Genomic DNA, 18,804 nt, shown 5'->3' with positions numbered 1-18,804 from the left:
ACTTTCTTCCTTTTAAACAAATTTCTATTATTTTTCATCTGAAGGCCAATATTCCTTAGACTTCTGCAAACTTTTTAAAGTTTAAAATATATACATAAACCTTAAAATCTTTCCTTCATCCTTATCCGCATATTTAAAATAATATCCCAATTGATTTTCCCATAATACCTCCTAAATTATATTCAAATAATTTTCAAATATACCACAGACAAAGTTTAAAGTTAGTTGCCCCTTTTATGAAACATAAAGAAGTTAAAGACAAAAAAATCAGAATTGAAGATTTTTTTTTCTCAAAGATTGGAACACAAAAATTATAATAGAATCTGCACTTACTCTTCACCCCTTTCTTCCCCTTTCGTTCCTTCTTGTACTGTTCCTTCAGTTTACTTATTAGTCCCTGGTCTACATCCCAAACCTCAGTAGTTGGGGAGAGGTCATCTTTATCTACATGCAGCATATTATTAAAAGAAAAAAAATCAGCAGTTGGCAATGCAAGCTGTTGGCAATAAACTGTTATAGCTTTATATAATCATAATAAAAATGTACTGACAGTATATACTCAAAGTACTTTAAAGGTGCAGTCTCAGTTTTGGTATTCACAAGTCAAACTCTGAAAGCCCATCTCATAAGTTTCTAAACATTAGTACTACAAACAATAGTTAAATGGTGCTTCATTTTTATGAATTATAAATTTGAAGGTTATTACTCTTGTGGTAACTGATATCTTTACAATGGACTGACATTAGAAATCTAATGTTACAAAAATTAGATCACTGCATCTTTATAAAAATGTTAATAAAAAATTATTCAGCCAGCATCATAAAAGCAAATGAATGAATTACATGCGAACTACTCAAAAAAGTGCAAGCTGGAAAGGTCAGTGCTGTTTTATTGATGAAAATATTCATGCACCTTCTGTCACATTGATTCTGCATGCACAAGATAACTGTACTAATGGAGAGGCATTCTAGTCCAACATAATACATACATGTAATTCCAAAATATGTCTCAAATAATCCATACAAAGCATTCAGAGAATCCCATCTCGGCCCCCACCCCATCCAAATAGTTCAACATCTCATTACCTTCTTCCATTGGTCTACAACTAAGATTAGCAAAAAACAAACAAACAAACTCAAATTCCACTTAAGAACTTTTTAAGAGTTGATATTTTTAGGTTAAGATAAAAGCAGTGACAAGCATGGAGAAGTGAAAACATACATTGCTGTACATCTGTTACAGATGGTACTTCAGCTATTTTAGCTGAATAAACAAATCCATATTTGTTTTAGGTAAATACTTGTATCTATAAAAAATTTACCCTATAGAGAAAAACAGCATTAAAAAAAAAAGCAAAACAAAAATATGTCTATTTGAATCATTTTAGGTATTAAAGGCTTTTCCATCTTTTAAGTTTTAATTGTTACTTTTTAAGTTTAAAGCTGTTATTTGGAAGTTTAACATTCTGTTAAGGATCAATGAAGAGTTAGTTTACATAACCCTGTTACTAAATAAAAATTATACCAAAACAGGTAAGCTAAGTCAATCAAGAAAACTGATATAAAAGGGAGATTTTAGAGAAAATATAATTTCACAGTTTTTGATAACTTACTATATTTCTGGCTTATAAGTCTTATAAACTCCATAGGCCTCAATTTACGGTGGACATAAAAAACACCCTTTTTCCTTATAGACAGTTATTTTTAGCAAACATAAAAGATCCTCATATTTAAATGGTACACAGGGGAATTCCTTGGCAGTTCAGTGATTAGGACTTGGCGCTTTCACTGCTTGTAAAGTTTGATTCCCGGTCAGAATTAAGATTCTGCAAGCCTCTTGGGGGGGAAAAAAAAGGGTACACAGAAATTCAATTTTCTGTACTTTGAGGTTCTCCTACTAAAACAGCCATCATTTTCTACCTTACAGTACTATGATCTTAGGTAGTGTGTAAAAAGCTAAACTCAAAACTTTAATATGCTAACTTGAATTAGCTGAAACTAGGTTATCAAAGCCTGAAATCTACACATATGATTATCAAATCTACAAACTGTAATACTGTCATAATACTGATTTAAAGAGAAAATTCACTTCTCCTGTACTCTACTCATGAATTTCCTGAAAACAATGTTATATCAAGAATCGTTCTGTCAACTTATCTAATATGCTAAGAAAAATGCGATCTAAAGAATTAATTACTTTCTGTTCATTTTGATAAAGCTAGTAATTCTTATTTTAAAAAGGGACAAACTGACACATTTGGAACAAAGTTCGTTAACCTCATAGAAACAACAACAAAAACCTTCAGTGGTATAAACCTTACACATGAAATTAAATAGGAGTTTTTAAAAAGTCCTCTGTATAAAAAATAAAGCTGTGAATGCTTTAACTGGAGCAGCAAAGGGTAGGGAAGTGAGAAAGCAAAGGGAATAAAAAAGGATAAGCTTAAGAAAAACAGCAATATTACTTGCAAGATAAACTTGAATCTAGAAAACAAAGGTAAACTTAAGGCAGTGCAGAGAACAGACTGGTGAATGCATATGTGCACAAACATCCTGAAACTTGCCTGGTACGTAACAGCTGATTTGATATTGCTTATAAGAAATAGTTAAGAGCAAAAAGGAAGAGGCAGCATAATCTTCTACATATTAATGCTGTATTAAAAAAATCTAGGGGGAAAAATACCAAGAAATGAGGTTGAATAAGTTAGGGGAACTTTTTTTAATAAGAAAACACAAATATACACAAAAAAATTGATCCTTGACAACTCAAAACCACAAAAGCCTAAAATTCTATTGTGGTGATTCTAACTACCAAAACAAAGGAATTAAATCTATTTGGTGTACCATAAACTTGAAACTAATTTTATTCAAATATTTAGTACTTTATCCATTTGAACACAGTCAGTATTTTGTAGTCCTATAAATTCTACAGACCACAGTTTCAAAGTGTAGCAGACAATAACTAAACATCTTTAAAATGTTTAGCAAAATTAGAAATGCTCACCAATATTTCTGATTATGCCAAGAATTAACTATTAAAATTAAACCCAGACCACCCTGACAGATGAAAAAGATTTAAAAGTTTTCTAAAAAGGAGTGGTTTCATAGAATAAAAGAACTCAAAATCAGAGATATTTGAGTACTATGCTAGTATACAAAATAAAAATAATACAGATTATCCCATGTGGGTGAATACAGGGATGTTTTATTATGACACACTATTTAGAAAGAAAAAAAAAAAAAAATCTGTCCTTTACCCAGTAACTTAAATCTGAAAATCACTTTCCCATTTGTAAGTAAACTCAAATTTTAAGTGAATAAATATAAAGAGATATTTGTATATTCAGCCTCTTTGCTTTGGGAAAAAAAAATGAATATGATACCTATTGAGTAAAAATGAAAAATTCAAAGTCGCTGCATAGATTCTTTATAAAAAACACTGCATAGATTCTGTGATAGTTTTCATTTCTTAGGGAAAGAAACTACGTGAATCATTTTGTTCTTAACAGAGTTCTTTCCATCTTAAGAACTTAAAATGCTTTAAAGATACTTTAGACTTGTCTGGAAGGAAGAGACTTTGTTGGTTACTTCCATTACACAAAAAGATTCAGGTCACTCTCAAATATTAATAAGCAGAAGTAAATAAAAGTATCAACAGTCGTCATTCACTAATTAGGTCCTCTCTCGAAACTGTTCTACAGTCAAGTTTTTGGACAGAAGGACCAATCAACTGCACACTTTAAATGACAGAAGTAATGCCATTTTATACAAATTAAATTCCTGAAATTTTTATTTATTCTTCTGATGGACAGTTAAACTTCCAGCAATTTTAGGTGAAGAGAACAGCAATGGAAATGTGCCAAGATTTAGCTACACAAATGTTTTGAAAACTTTCAATCTTTTTTCTCCCTGTAATAATCTAAATGAGCATCAGTAGTGCCCAGATAAATAAATAATCGAACATAATGAAAGAATATTATGCACTTATTAAAAATGCTGTCACAGAAGAATAAGAAGTGGAAGTGTGGGTTGTAAACAGCAAAATCCTGTTAAATACAAACAGATATAAATAATCATCATGGTTCTCTCTGCATAGCAGTGTTATTGATGAGTTTTAATTTTCTTCCATACATGAATCTGTGGGTTCTAAACCTCCAAAAACTCCAAATGAATTATAAGATAAATATTTATATAATTTAAATATATTTCTATAATTATTTAAAAATCTAGAAAAAAATAAGTAGTACTTTAGAAACTATTGGAAAAAATAAGGTATTTCCAACATTGATAGGTTGCACAGTAAAGTAAGAAGAAAATTAGATATTTTTACTGTCCTCTTGAGCAAGACTAATTCTTAAGAAGTATAAACTTCTATAACTTAGCAATTTTCAAAGAATAAGTACAAAAATGCATATTCAAAGTCTAGAAGACAATTGTGGAAATTGTCTTTTTTTTAAATTTTCAATTAATAGGCCTCCTCTCCCTCCACTTAGGAGAAGTTAAGATCTGAAAAATCATGCTTGACAATCATAAAAAAATGAGAATGCCGATAACAAAATCCAGACCTTTTAGGTACTCAATTTGTATCAGGACAGTCAATAAACGTTCTCTCTCAGGTTCTGTCTCTCCTGCTATTAGCAATATTCAGTTTAAATATATACATGAGGCATTTTTATAAACTGAGTGTGTCTCCTTATCACCAAAGTAGTTTTTAAAAATCTAGCGATAATTCCTCTTGCTAGAAACTAAGGAATTTTGGTATTCATGTGAAATATGCATTAAAATACACAGCATCCTTCTCCAATAAAGCTGAGTTCTCCCTACCAGGTACACACTGGTATTAAATGTTGTGAACTTTTTTTTTGGTGTGTCTATTGTTAACATGTTTTTAAAATTTATTTTTAATTGAGGATAATTGTTGAACCATGTTATGGTTTCTGCCATACAATGTGAAATCAGCCCTAAGTACAGAATGAACATTTTTAATTGAAACATCATACTGGACCTCAGCTATTATCTTAAAATTCTTTGTACACTTTTAATTTTACTTTCTAATGGGCTTTTAAAACCCTGTATAAATAGAATTGTTTTAATCCTTTTAGTTATAGCTGGATTATTATTAGCAGTAGATCACTTCCAAAGGCTAGGCTCTTAACACATTTGTACAGTGAATGCTATATGTAATAAAGTTTAATAGTTTCAATAAATCTTGTTCATTATAGAGCTATTATTCAGAATTAGTAGCTTTATTGTGTGTATGTGAGTTCAGTCGTGCCTGACTATTTGCAACCCAATGGATTTGGGTTTCAAGAAGATAACACTTTTTCATACGCCTGGATGGCATTATCTGATCAGGTATACCATACAGGCATACTGAAAAGAGTCACCTTCTTGAAACCCAAATCCATTACCAAATTAAATCATGGGAATGTTTAAAACTGTGTACATGCTTAAAAAAAAAAATCTGCTAACAAGAAAGGAACTGGATTTCTAAATTAACTGAATGCTTCCATTTTAAATCAAGACAAATTTCAAAAATCAAAATCCATCAAAAGCCATATATTAAACAGTTTAGCTACCAAATCTAAATAAACTGATGCAAAATACTCTGAAATTATTGAATACCACTTTTCTCCTTGCTCTCAGTTTAACTGCCAGCATATATTCAGATACACACATTCCACATACAATATTGAATAAAATACATCTTTAAGGCCAAGATGTTTTCCCACCCCCATATTTCTTTATCACCTTACCCCATTCTGTGCCATCCCCTGAACTTCGTGCTTCTCCAGCTCCTTCACCATCTTCAGCAGTTACTAAAAAATCAAATTCTTTCAGTGCTTCCTCAGTATCAGGATCATCAGTTAGGTCAGCAGCTAAGCCTTCATTACCTATCTGTAAAGGGAACACAAGCCAAGAATTACTTTTATCTAAACTGTAAAGGTATCCTTTATGTTTTCACACAATTATCTTTACTTTTGCACTCCCATTTTTAGGTTATTTAGAAACAAAAATCTTAAGATTTTCCAGAGAGTTCAACAATCTCAAATTATATCCTAGATAAACGGTTGTCAACAGTGCTCCAAAGTGTAATGCAAGTAATGTGGCAGTAAGAATGGTTAAAATCTTGATCTTCAAATATGATGATCCTCACAAAGAACGTCTCTAATTACAAAGGATTTACAGGTAACTTTATTAAAGACCTGTGCAGTCACTTACATTCCAGTATGTTGTGTTGAACTGACCTCATTCACTGACAACTGCACCTGTAGTCCATAACTCGTAAGGATATGGCATAGTTAATAAGGACATTAATGCAAGTCAATAGCTGTGGTATTTGTAGTAATACTTTTCAGAACAACCAAAAAAAATCAAAACCTCTATTCACCCATGTTTCACATGAGTATGTGGCAGAAAGGCTGAAAACTACTTTTATAGACTGGAAGCTTTTGAGGAACACTGGAATTTTCCCCACATTACTGTAAAATCCCAAAGAACTACAAAGGACTTCAAAACCACAGTTGAAATACTGTACACTACTATGATAATTCACACATGGACCATCTAATCTATTTTTGCTCTTATAACTAATTTGTATCAACACTAAAATACATCAATGTGTTTCCCAGGTAATAAGCAAAAGAAAACTCATTAATCCTTAACAAAGAGTGAAGAGTGTTGACACAAACATTTACATTTCTTCGTTTATTCCCTCAGCCAGGGTGGGAGTATCACCCCACATCAGTTACAACTTATCACTTGTTTACTGTACCTCAAGAGATACTCCACAGCAGTGATTCTTAATTGTCATAAGATAGTTTTGTTGTTCTATTTTTTTTTCTAAAAAGTCCCAAAACACTGGACTACTCCCATAAAAACAGACCCTTTTTTGTCAATTAGTTAATAATACAGTAGATAATAATTTCTACTATATGTAGCGTAATTCAATAAGAACTATATAAAAAACTTTCAAATGACATAATAAAAAAATCATCAATAACTTCCAATGTAACTTAAGACATCTTGAAATTTTCTATTCCATAAACATGACTAAATACATTGTCAGTTCAGTTCAGTCGCTCAGTCGTGACCGACTCTTTGCGACCCCATGAATCACAGCACGCCAGGCCTCCCTGAGTTAATAAGAAAAGAAAATTCTTACTTTGTGTTTATTTATCCGATGTTTGTCTTTTCCTTCTGGGATGCCTTCAATCATGTCATTTTCCTCTTCTTCGTCGCTGTCATCAGCATTTTCTAAGAAATTGAATGTCTCAAGAACATCACCAGAAGTCCTGTAAGAGAGCAAAAAGATGAATCAAAATATCCCAATGATAAATATTTCTTTGTCTCCTATTTTTAAACAGTACTTGAAGGTAGTAGACAGATTCAAATTAAAACTTACTTATAATGTATTATCTAAATATTCTACCTAAAACTGAAAGGTCATTTATGTTCTACAGTTAAAGATATTAAGTTTCTATAACAATAATACTTTAAGTAATTACAGCATCAAAGTAAAAACCCTATAGTTACTAGGCACTCAAATGTAGTATTATTTCTCAAAGTAAAAGTTATTGTAATTAAGCAACTTGAACTCAGCATTTCTTTTAGCTCTACAACCTTTTACAACGTGGCCCAAATATTTAAGGACTAAAACTGAAGTTTAATTTACGAGGCTACTCAGATTTAAATGGTAAATCAGATATAGAACATTCCAATTCTTTTCACAGATTTTTCTTACCTACAAAACAGGATTATTAATATACTAAAGAAATACTTGAGTGTTTCAGAACCACTCTTACAATTGGTTATGACAACAGTCATAATCTATTTTAATCTATTAAGTCATTTTAAAACTATAATCTGAATTCCTCATCTATGTACCAAAAACAGTTTTCAAATAGCTATTTAAATGTCTAAAAACAGAGGGTGCAACAGAACAGTGAAATCTTCAGCTAAACATAGTCTCTCATAATGTAAGTCTCAATTCTTCCACTGACTAGCTGCCTGAGTTTGGCCATGTCATTTAAACACTGTGGCTTCAATTTCTTTACCTGTGGGAATTAAACTAGATTATCTCAAATATCACCTGACCAATACCAACAGTACATGGTAACAAAAGAATAATAATCTAGAAGGCAGGTTTTTCCCCCTCTCCCTGACTGGTTCTATTAGTCTAAATTAAGGATACAATACAATTCAGACTAGTTTTTAATAGCAATTTGATATAGGGTCTTAATAGGTCTACTCTACTGTGCCTAATCCAGTACATGATTCAAAGACCTGTATAAAAACTGAATACAGAAAGATACTTTTTTTTCTCAAGTGCAAATCAGTAAGAACAAACAAAAAACTACCGTAATAACAAAACGCATACTTTTCAGCTCAACATCAATAATATGTCTCAATATTGGGGGATTAAATGAAAGGCAAATAAAATATTTGACAAAATTAGCACATCAGTGACAGAAAATTAAAGAATCATAAATTTAAGACATGACAGTTTTGTTCTTAACTTTGATAAATTAAGTACTGTCATTTCTTGGATATGAATTCCTGTCTCTAAAATGAGAACTCATGTTTAGGTTTTTAAAATTTTATTTGATTACAGCAATACATTCACAAGACTTTAAAAAGTCAAAGAGAGCACAATCAGTAAAACACATAACTGATGAATCATTCCAAAATTAAAAACCCTTGTTCTTTGAAAGAAAAGATAATTTAAAGAAAAGTCTACAGATTGGGAAAATGTATTTGCAAGTCACACATTTAATGAACGACTATATACAGAACACTTAAATCTTAATAGTATAAAAAAAAAACAATGAGTATAAAGAGATTATTCAAAAAATTTTGGTAAAAAAAGACATGTGTATGGTATATATAGATGCTCAACATCACTAGTCTTTAAGAAAATGGAAATTAAAGCAACCAGGGACTGTGAAGGGTCTGAGACTGCCCCACTTACAAGCTAATATGTTGCTACTCTTGAGATGTTTCTTTTTAGCATTCATGATGATGATCTTTGTATGGATTTTTTAAAATTAATTTTATAGTGTAACCAGGGAAAAACCCTTTCAACGTGGAAACAAAAATGCCTGGAAATATGTTCTGTAAATATATTACATAACTTTTTAAAAATTACTACTTTAATAATTCTTTCAACACCATTTTACCTGTTCTTTCTTTCTGACACTCCTATTCAGATGTTAGTCCTCTGGGACCCATCTTTATATTTTCCTATCTTTTCACTCCTACTTTCTTTTTTTCTCCTTTGCTCTTTTCTGGGAGACTCTTTTAACCTTATTATCCAATACATAAAAATTACTTAAACCACACTTTAAGATTTCTATTAGTTCTTTTTTGACTTCTCATCAAACCTTATAGCATCTTATTGTTTTACGGATGTATTATTTTTCTCAGTGCTTACAGAAGAGTACACTTTTGAAAGTCTTCTCTGAGCTCCTTTTTTTTGATTCAATTCCTTCAGTCTCCAATTTTCACATCGAACTCTTTTCTTAACCGTTAGCATTTAACAGTGAAGCATAGAAAAGCTAACTGGATATATTGTGTACATGGGTGAGGCTTGTCTGTGTAAAAGGGCAGAAACCCAAACATTTCATTGGCAGATCCCAACTGTCAGTATCAGAAAGTCTTCTCTACCATTAATAGATCATATTTCTGCCTGGAAAGGATTTAATATCAGCTGCCAACATACCATCCCATGGATGGAGGAGCCTGGTAGGCTGTAGTCCATGGGGTTGCTAAGAGTTGGACACGACTGAGCGACTTCACTTTCACTTTTCACTTTCATGCACTGGAGAAGGAAATGGCAACCCATTCCAGTGTTCTTGCCTGGAGAATTCCAGGGACAGAAGAGGCTGGTGGGCTGCCATCTACAGGGTCACAGAGAGTCAGACATGACTGAAGCAACTTAGCAGCAGCAGCAGCAGCCAACATACCAGAAGCCAAGCAGAAGAAAACAAGAGATCTCACTGCTCAGCTAGATATTTTCAGATCATCCTCCTGTCTTCAATGTAGTAGCTCACCCTACGGGTGCCTGACTTCTTAAGAAATCAGAAATCACTGGAATTTGTCAGAAATCAGAATTCACCAGAAAACATACCACCATTCTTTGGGATAGGGGAGGGGAGGGGTTTTCAAATGGCTACACCGGACAAAAGAGGGGGTTTGATGGGAATTTGCTGTATGTCTCAGGAAACTCAAACAGGGGCTCTGTATCAACCTAAAGGGGTGGGATAGAGTGGGAGATGGGAGGGAGGTTCAGGAGGGAGGGAGTATACGTATACCTATGGCTGATTCATGTTGAGGTTTGACAGAAAACAACAAAATTCTGGAAAGCAATTAGCCTTCAATTAAAATACAAATTAAATATATATATATAAAAATAAAAAAAAGAGGGAGTATGAAATTCTTTCATAAATTTGAAACTTGCCTCTTACCTGAACTTGAAACTAATTCTCTGTTAATAACTCCCTCTAAATCTGACTCCAGATGTACCTGATACTGCTAATTCCTTAGCTTTTGTAACTTTACTGGCATTTTGGGATGTGAATTGGCTTGTTTCTTTTTTTTCTTTCTTTCCAGATTCCAAAATTATTAAGTTCTCCCTATCTGATGGACAGTATATCCTTCTCATTCTTCCTGTGTACTCAATTTATTGCTCTTACATGTTAATGTATCTTTAAAAAGTCTTAACGAACATCTTAGAGGATCCATAAGGCACGAAGGTAAAACGTCTCTTTAATTCACCATGCTTAAGTGGACACCTACATCTGGAACTTTATATTTTCTTTGCCAACTGTCTATTATCCCTTTTCATTCTAAAAAGATGATCAACAGAATTTTTAAAATTATATATCCAGATGAAGGGAAAATAGAGTGAAGTCAATAGTAAGGCTGTTAAAAAGAAGTCAGTGCATTTTCTAGAAATGACAAGTATGGCAAGATTCAGTCAGAATAAAAAGAAAGAGAGCAACTACTAGAGGTTGAAAGGTAAATCAGACCATACTATTTCTAACAATATGACCTACAATTTATCATTTTTCTACTGTTGAACATGAAGACTGGTTCAAATTTTTACTGTTATAAGAATATGATAGATATATATTTGTTGGTATCTCTATCAACATATTAGATCATATTTCTTAGAATTTTCAAAGGCCCCGATTCTAGCTGAACCATACACACCTACGTTAATACAGACTTGCAATATATTAGGCTGGTACAAACATAATTGCAGTTTTTGCACTACTGAAATTTGCCATCTGATACAGGAATACATCCTTAAATGAATGTGGTTACGTTTTACATCATTTTAATGTGCATTTTTGCTAATGACTTATAAAATGCTGTTTTTTATTTATTTTAGACTATGGGAATAATGTTAAGACAAAAAAGCAAATCTGAGCAATTTTCTTATTCAAATAGGCCATAAAACAGCGGAGACAACTCACAACAACAATGCATTTGGCCCAGGAATGGATAACAAATGTACAGCGCAGCAGTGGTTCAAGAAGTTTTTCAGGGAGACGACAGCCTTCATGAGAGAAGCAGTGGCCAGCCACCAGAAGTTGACAATGATCAACTGAGAGCATCAAAGTTGATCCTCTTAAACTACACAAGAACTTGCTAAAGAAATCAACGTCAACCATTCTATGGTTGTTTGGCACTTGAAGCAAATTGGAAACTTAAAAACCTTGATTAAATGGGTGCCTCATAAGCTGACTAGAAATTTAAAAAAAAAAAAATCATCCTTTTGAAGTGTTGTCTTCTCTTATTCTACTCAACAATGAACCATTTTAAGATCGGATTGTGACATGTGACAAAAGTGGATTTTATACGACAACAGGCAACAAACAGCTCAAGTGGGTGGACTGAGAAGAAGCTCTTAACCGCTTACCAAAGCCAAACTTGTACCAAAAAAGGGTCATGGTCACTCTCTAGTCATCTGCTACAGGTGTGATCTACTACAGCTTTCTGAATCCTGGCAAAATCATTACATCTGAGAAGTCTGCTCAGCAAACTGATGCAATACACAGTAAACTTCAATGTCCGCAGCTGACACTTGTCAACAGAAAGTGCCCAATTCTTCTACACAACATCTTACTGCACACTGCACAACCAACATTTCAAAAGTTGAACAAATTGGGCTACGAAGTTTTGCCTCATTTGCCACATTCACTTGACCTCTTGACTACCACTATCGACTACCATGTCTTCAAGCATCTTGACAACTTTTTGCAGAGAAAATACTTCCACAACCAGTAGGATGTAGAAAATTGCATTCCAATAATTTGTTGAATCCCAGAACACAGATTTTTAAGCTACAGGAGTAAACAACCTTATTTCTCGTTGACAAAAATGTATTGAGTGTAATGGTTCCATTTTGATTAATAAAGATGTGTTTGACCCTAGTTATAGTAATTTAAAACTCATGGTCCAAAATTACAATTATTTTTGCACCAAAAACACTTTTGAGAGTCCCTTGGACTGCAAGGAGATCCAACCAGTCCATCCTAAAGGAGATCAGTCCTGGATGTTCACTGGAAGGACTGACGTTGAAGCTGAAACTCCAATACTTTGGCCACCTCATGCGAACAGCTGATTCATTGGAAAAAACCCTGATGCTGGGAAAGATTGAGGGCAGGAGGAGAAGGGGATGACAGAGGATGAGATGGTTGGATGGCATCACCGACTCGACGGACATGGGTTTGGGTGGACTCCGGGAGTTGGTATGGACAGGGAGGACTGGCGTGCTGCGGTTCATGAGGTCACAAAGGGTCAGACATGACTGAGTGACTGAACTGAACTGAATTGAATACAAGTATACTCATTAAGAAGGAAATCGGCCTTGATTAAAAACAATTATTACCTAAAAATCTGTGGACAGATAAATGGATAAGAAAAATGTGGTAAATACGATCAACAAATTATTATTTAGACATAAAAAAGAAAATCCTTAGCAGAAATGAAACCAACATTGTAAAACAATTATCCATCAATTAAAGAACATTTTGCAAATAAATAAATGTTTTAAAAGTAAATAAATAAAATCCTTACTGACAGCAGAACAATTAAAAAAAAGAAGAAGAAAATCTTGTCATATGCTACATGAGTGAACCTTTAGGACATCATGCGAAGTGAAACAAGCCAGGCACAGAAAGATAAATACTGTGTGTTTCCACCTATATACTTAAAGTAGTCACTCACAGAAAAAGTCAAATGGTGGTTCCCAGGTACTAGGGGGAGGAGGAACTAGGGAGTCGCTATTCAATGAGTATGGAGTTTTAGTCACGCAAGATGAAAAGCTTCTAGAGAAGTGCTCTACAATACTGTGCTTACATAGTTAACAACAATGCACTGTGCACTTAAAAATTTTTAAGGTACATCTCATGTTATATGCTTTTTTACAATAGAAAACAAAAAACTATTAATCCTGTAAAGGTAAGATGCTTTATAAGGAGAAGATATAGTCAGCTATGGATCTTTAATTCAGATTCAGGTGTGATACACTAAACTGCATTCCCCTCAAGTATTTATAAATCCTATTAACTACTTAACCTGGTTAACTGACAAATTTAGTTTTTAAAACACATAGTAATATCCTTGCTTTTTCTCATATACTATGAAAACTCTTGATTCCTGAAAATCAGAGTAAAGAAAATAAGGACTCTATTAAATGTCAAATTGTTTTTATTAGAGACCTTACTTCTCAGAAATAAAATCCCAAAACTAAAGGCTTATGTTAACCTGAAAGTTATCAACATAATGTCATGATATATACCTAAGGTATGAAGTAATGCTAGTTTATAAACTGTACATATTATTTTCTTAAGGTCTATGTGAACTCGTTTTATTTTTTCCATTCTCCTTTTCTTTGTCCTTCCGACCTATGAAATTCAAGGTAATATCTAAATGGTAGAAAATGAAAAAAGTTCCACTTGCTTGACTACATGCATTTATCATATCTGTACTATAATCAAAAGTATATCTGGTGGATGTGTTGATGAGAATGTAGAGAAACCAGAATGCTTATATATTTCTGGTGGTAATGTACAATAGTCCAGCCACTTTGGAAAAGAATTTGGAAATTCACCAAAAAGGTAAACAGAGTTATTGTATGACTTAGCAATTCAACTCCTAGGTATAAACCCAAGAGATGTAAAAACATATGTTCACATTTCCAGACTAATGTTCAAAGCAGCATTATTCATTATTCCAAAATGTGGAATCAACGGACAAGGACAAAGAATGGATAAACAAAATGTGATATATCCACAGAAAAGAGTATTACTTGGCAATGAAAGAAATGAATTACTGACACATGCTGTAACATGGATTTTAAAAACACTATGCTAACGGAAAGTAGCTACTCACAAAATAACCATTTACATAAAACATCTAGACTAGGCAAATCTACAAAGTAGATTAATGGTTGCCTAAGACTGGTGAGTGAGACGTATATAGGAAAGATGGGGAGTGGCAGCTAATGAGTACAAGGTTTCTTTACGGAGCAATGAAAATTTTCAAAATTTAGATTATGGTGATGGCTGAATAACTTTGTGAATACTCCAAAAACTGTTAAACTTATATCCTTTAATGGGTGAAATTTATGGCCGGTAAATTGTATCTTAATAAAGACATTAAAATTTTAAACTATACCTGGTAGCTTTCTGAGCCCAAACACAATGCAAAGCCTTGTTTCTTTCACAACAGTAACTGAACAATCATTACTATTCTAATCACAGAGTAGTATTAAAATTTATTCAAAACACTCTAACAAAAATCTAAAAATCAAGGTGTTGAAGTAACTCTAAACTACATGAATCAAAGTTTTAATTTTGCACCTATTTCAGAGATATTTCAGTCATTCTCTTGGCATCAAAACTTCAAGATACATAAATTTTTAAAGTGCCTAAATGAAAAGTTTATTTGTCCATGCCATTTAGGGAAAAACACTTTAAATCTGAACTTTACATGCTTCTTTTTTACAGAACGTTTTTTTACTTTTAAAAACATCTATTTATTTATTTGGCTGTGCCAGGTCTTAGTTGCAGTATGCAAACTCTTTGTTGTGGTATGTGGGATCTAGTTCCCTGACTAGGGATCAATCCCAAGGCTCCCTGCATTGGGATCGTGGAGATTTAGATACTGGACCACCAAGGATGAGCCTCTGCGTGCTTTAAAAATTGTTAACAGTAGTAACACAAAGCTAAAGAGATTCATAATACCTGTTATACAAATAACGTTAACCTATGCACTGAAGAACTAATGCTTTCCAATTGTGGTGCTGGAGAAGACTCTTGAGAGTCCCTTAGATAGCAAAGAGATCAAAACAGTCTTTCCTAAAGGAAATCAACCCTGAATACTCAATGGGAGAACTGATGCTGAAGCTCCAATACTTTGGCCAACTGATGCCAAGAGCTGACTCAGTGGAAAACATTCTGATGCTGGGAAAGACTGAGGGCAGGAAGAGAAGAGGGCAACAGAGGGTGAGAATGTTGGATGGCATCAATGACACAATGAACATGAGTCTGAGCAAGTTCTAGGAGACAGTGAAGCCTGGTGTAGTGCAATCCATGGAGTTGCAAAAAGTTGGAGACAACTCAGCGATTGAGCAACAACAAGTAAGTATAGTTCATACCTTTTGATTTCTTGTCCTTTTTGCTTAGGAGATTCACCTCCATTCAGGATCTGTTCTAAATTCTTTGTCTCTACTGATCCATTTGGTTCTGAATTGGACAGTCCAAGTAGTGATCTTACCCGCTGAGACCGTACATCTAATATTGTATCTGTATAACCTACTTCCTGAAGATATCTATAAGAGAAAATTAAAAATATTAAATCCCATAATTTGTTAATACGTGCAAACTTATTAAATGAAAATCACATCAAAGGATTTTAGAAAAATCCACAATACTCCAAAATATACTCTTCCTTTCCCTAATACCTTTCTTCTCTATAGACTAGTTCCAGTTTTTTTTTTTTTTTTAAAGGGCTGATTACAAACCAAAATTTAATTGAGAAAGCATATAGATGGCTAATACTAATTAAGAGCCAATCATCCTGAAGCCTAAAAAGCTCTAGAGCTTTCAGGAGCTGATCATATGTATTACTCAAAAAAGAAAAGAAAAAAAAACAAAAAACCCAGAAAGTTGTAAAAGATGAATAGAACTAAACCTCTGAACGATGATAAGCTACCTTGAAAGCTTGGCTCTTAGTGAGAGGTTAATGGATAGCTCAGTTCTCCTTCTACGATCTCACTGTAGTCCAGTTTCAAAATTTCCTTCTTAGCTAAACCAGGTTACCTAACAAGGACCTACTCTGAGACCTAAAATATAGATAATGGGTAATGAATGAGCTTGTGTGACAAATTTTAAAATTTCTTACCAAAGTACTGATATTTGACAGGCTAAGGAAAGATGATAAAAAGAACCCTTATATAATACTGACAAAATAACAGAAGATTTTTAAGTGAAAGAGAAAGATAGGGAGACTGGTTAGGACACTAACACAGCAAGAACGAAAACTGGAGAAGAGAAAAAAAGTGTGAGAAAAATAAGATAAAATCCAAGTAACTTGCTACAAAAGTAAATACAGCAGTAAATTAAGATGAGAATTTTGGAAATTTTTCAGGTTTCTAGCTGAGATGACTGAATGATGATTCTACTCAATAAAATGAATAATAAAGGGCCAGAATCTGGTTTTACAGGGTACCCATCAAATAACCATGTAGTAGCTATCAAAGTGATAACATTTATTAGGTACAGTGATAAGAAAGGTAAAAAGCTCAGAAAAGAATGGACTGGATGTACAGATTTGGGAGTCATTAGTGTTCGGTGATATTTGAAGCCATGAATTTAAATGAAGTTACCCAGAGAAAAAGCATAAATAAAAACAGAAAGCTTGGGGATAAAAACAGCTAACGTGCTGGAAAAGTAAGAAAAACACAAAGGAAAATTAAAGCAAAGAATATGAGAAATTAGGGTAAAAAAAAACAGCAAAGAATAATTTCATGAAAGTTAGAAAATTAGAGTTTCAAAAAGAAATGAGTTTATGTCAAGTATTTCCAAAGGATCAAATGAACAAAAGGGTCTCATAAATGTGATAGAAGCTTCAGGGAAATACGAAAATGGAAAACTAGCTGAGAAATGAACAAGGAAGACTATTCACATAAACTATTTTCACAGAAAGGTAAGAAGAGACAGACTATAAAGCCAGACAACAGGATTAGGCATTTATGAGAGAAATTCTGTGTACCTGTTTTCCCTAGAGCCATCAAACTCTTCTAAAAAATGTGATCCTCTTTTTGGGGGAAAAAAAAAACTCCATATTCTAACCATGTGGTCTTAACAGGCCATCAAAATCCTAAACAAACCAGGTAAAAACAACTGACTTGGTAGTTATTCAATCAAATGAAGACAAATTTATTCCTCAGAAAGTATTCTGAATAAAACAAGAGATCCTCTGTCATCTGGAGAGAAGTGGTTTTCAGGAGAAAAGAATAAAACTGATACACAGAGGAGCAGAACACCAAAGAGTTTAAAATCATATCCTGGATGCTCCACTTCCTGAGAAATCCTCAAGTGATGCTCCAGCTCTTGTGTTCCCGACTCTTAGTTAATCAGCACTTCCCTTAACTCAGCTAGCTACCCTAGCATCCTTCCAAGCAATAATCTGTTTTTATTAAAACTTAAATTTTAGACACCAAGAGTTCAGATTGATACAATTTTTTTGAATAGAATATTAGAAACAGATTATAAGTATGAGGTTTAAATACATTTACAGAAAGAAAAGCAAGAAGTGAAGAGTTTTCCCCTGATAGCCTTCGTATTTTCAATGAAGTAGAACCTAAGGTGCTCTAACCAGAGTAAGGAAGAATGGGGTGAGATGCAGTGCAAGTTTAGGAGGGCAAACTGAGGGCAACAGGAGCAAGAGATGACAAGGGATATGGAAAAAGGCTCTATGAAATGTTTGGACAGAAAACCATGCATGTGTAATGGCATTCACACAATTCTATGACTTTCCTCCAAGAATTAATTAGAAACAGAAGCAACAGATAGTATGACTGAACAAACAGTATGAGATTTCAGCTGTATAATAAAGTGACTGGTGGAATGAGGAGGGGTAACGAGTGGGCAGCAAGAAAGCTAAGGGTACTGGCAAAAGGGTAAAGGATCATGGGGTCTAAGCAGGTGCTAACGAAGTAACAAACAGAAACAAAAAATCCTACCACAAGAAAAAAGCAAAATCAAACCAACCACTGGTAGAGGAGATATGGAAAATGAAGCAGTTAAGATCAGCTCAGAGGACAAATAACAGGGGAACCAGATTAAGAGAAGTGGAATACGAACTATCAGATCATTCCAGAGGTAGAACAGTAGTTATAGGTTATAATAAGACCAAGGGTATGACCACACTTTACTGGGTTACTGAAGCAAAGGTAAAGATATCTAGGGTTGAGAAGGGTGAATAATTACAAATTACGTAAGATTTCAGTTGCATTCAAGTACTAAAGTTCTCAAAACACAAGGGAAAAGAACAAATAAATCTTTGTTTTATTTATTCTAATCGATGAATAGTAAAAAGATTTGTCACAGAAGTACTTCTAAAAGAGCAAAGAATTAAAACATCAATAATGTTCCTCAAAAATTAAAGTAAATGTAGTAAGCAAGCCAGTGCTGAAAAGTTTCTGACAATCAGTTAAATTCCTTCTCTAAACCAATCACAATCTCACTTAAAACCAAATATGTGAATTTTGCAGTGACAGGAATGAGTG

General features: G+C 33.4%; 1 protein-coding gene across 4 annotated transcripts in view; it reads right to left on the bottom strand.

Annotated features, from left to right (window-relative positions):
• Positions 1–18,804, bottom strand: part of STRN3 (striatin 3) — a 112,651-nt gene that overhangs the window by 31,696 nt on the left and 62,151 nt on the right. For 2 of the 4 annotated variants that reach the window (XM_055418210.2, XM_055418212.2), the window contains exons 5-8: positions 15,670–15,843; positions 7,165–7,294; positions 5,756–5,897; positions 334–444 (exon numbers count right to left, since the gene is read on the bottom strand). In XM_055418210.2, coding sequence (XP_055274185.1) covers positions 334–444; positions 5,756–5,897; positions 7,165–7,294; positions 15,670–15,843 — 557 coding nt within the window. The remainder of the gene's footprint in view (positions 1–333; positions 445–5,755; positions 5,898–7,164; positions 7,295–15,669; positions 15,844–18,804) is intronic. The other 2 variants (XM_055418211.2, XM_055418213.2) reach the window with 1 other exon arrangement.

Source organism: Moschus berezovskii, chromosome 21 (genome assembly GCF_049115385.1).
Source record: "Moschus berezovskii isolate FMDL1 chromosome 21, NW_MosBer_1.0, whole genome shotgun sequence".
NCBI lineage: Eukaryota > Metazoa > Chordata > Mammalia > Artiodactyla > Moschidae > Moschus > Moschus berezovskii.
Note: the sequence above shows the minus strand (reverse complement) of the source record. Positions and strands in the feature narration are given on the sequence as shown.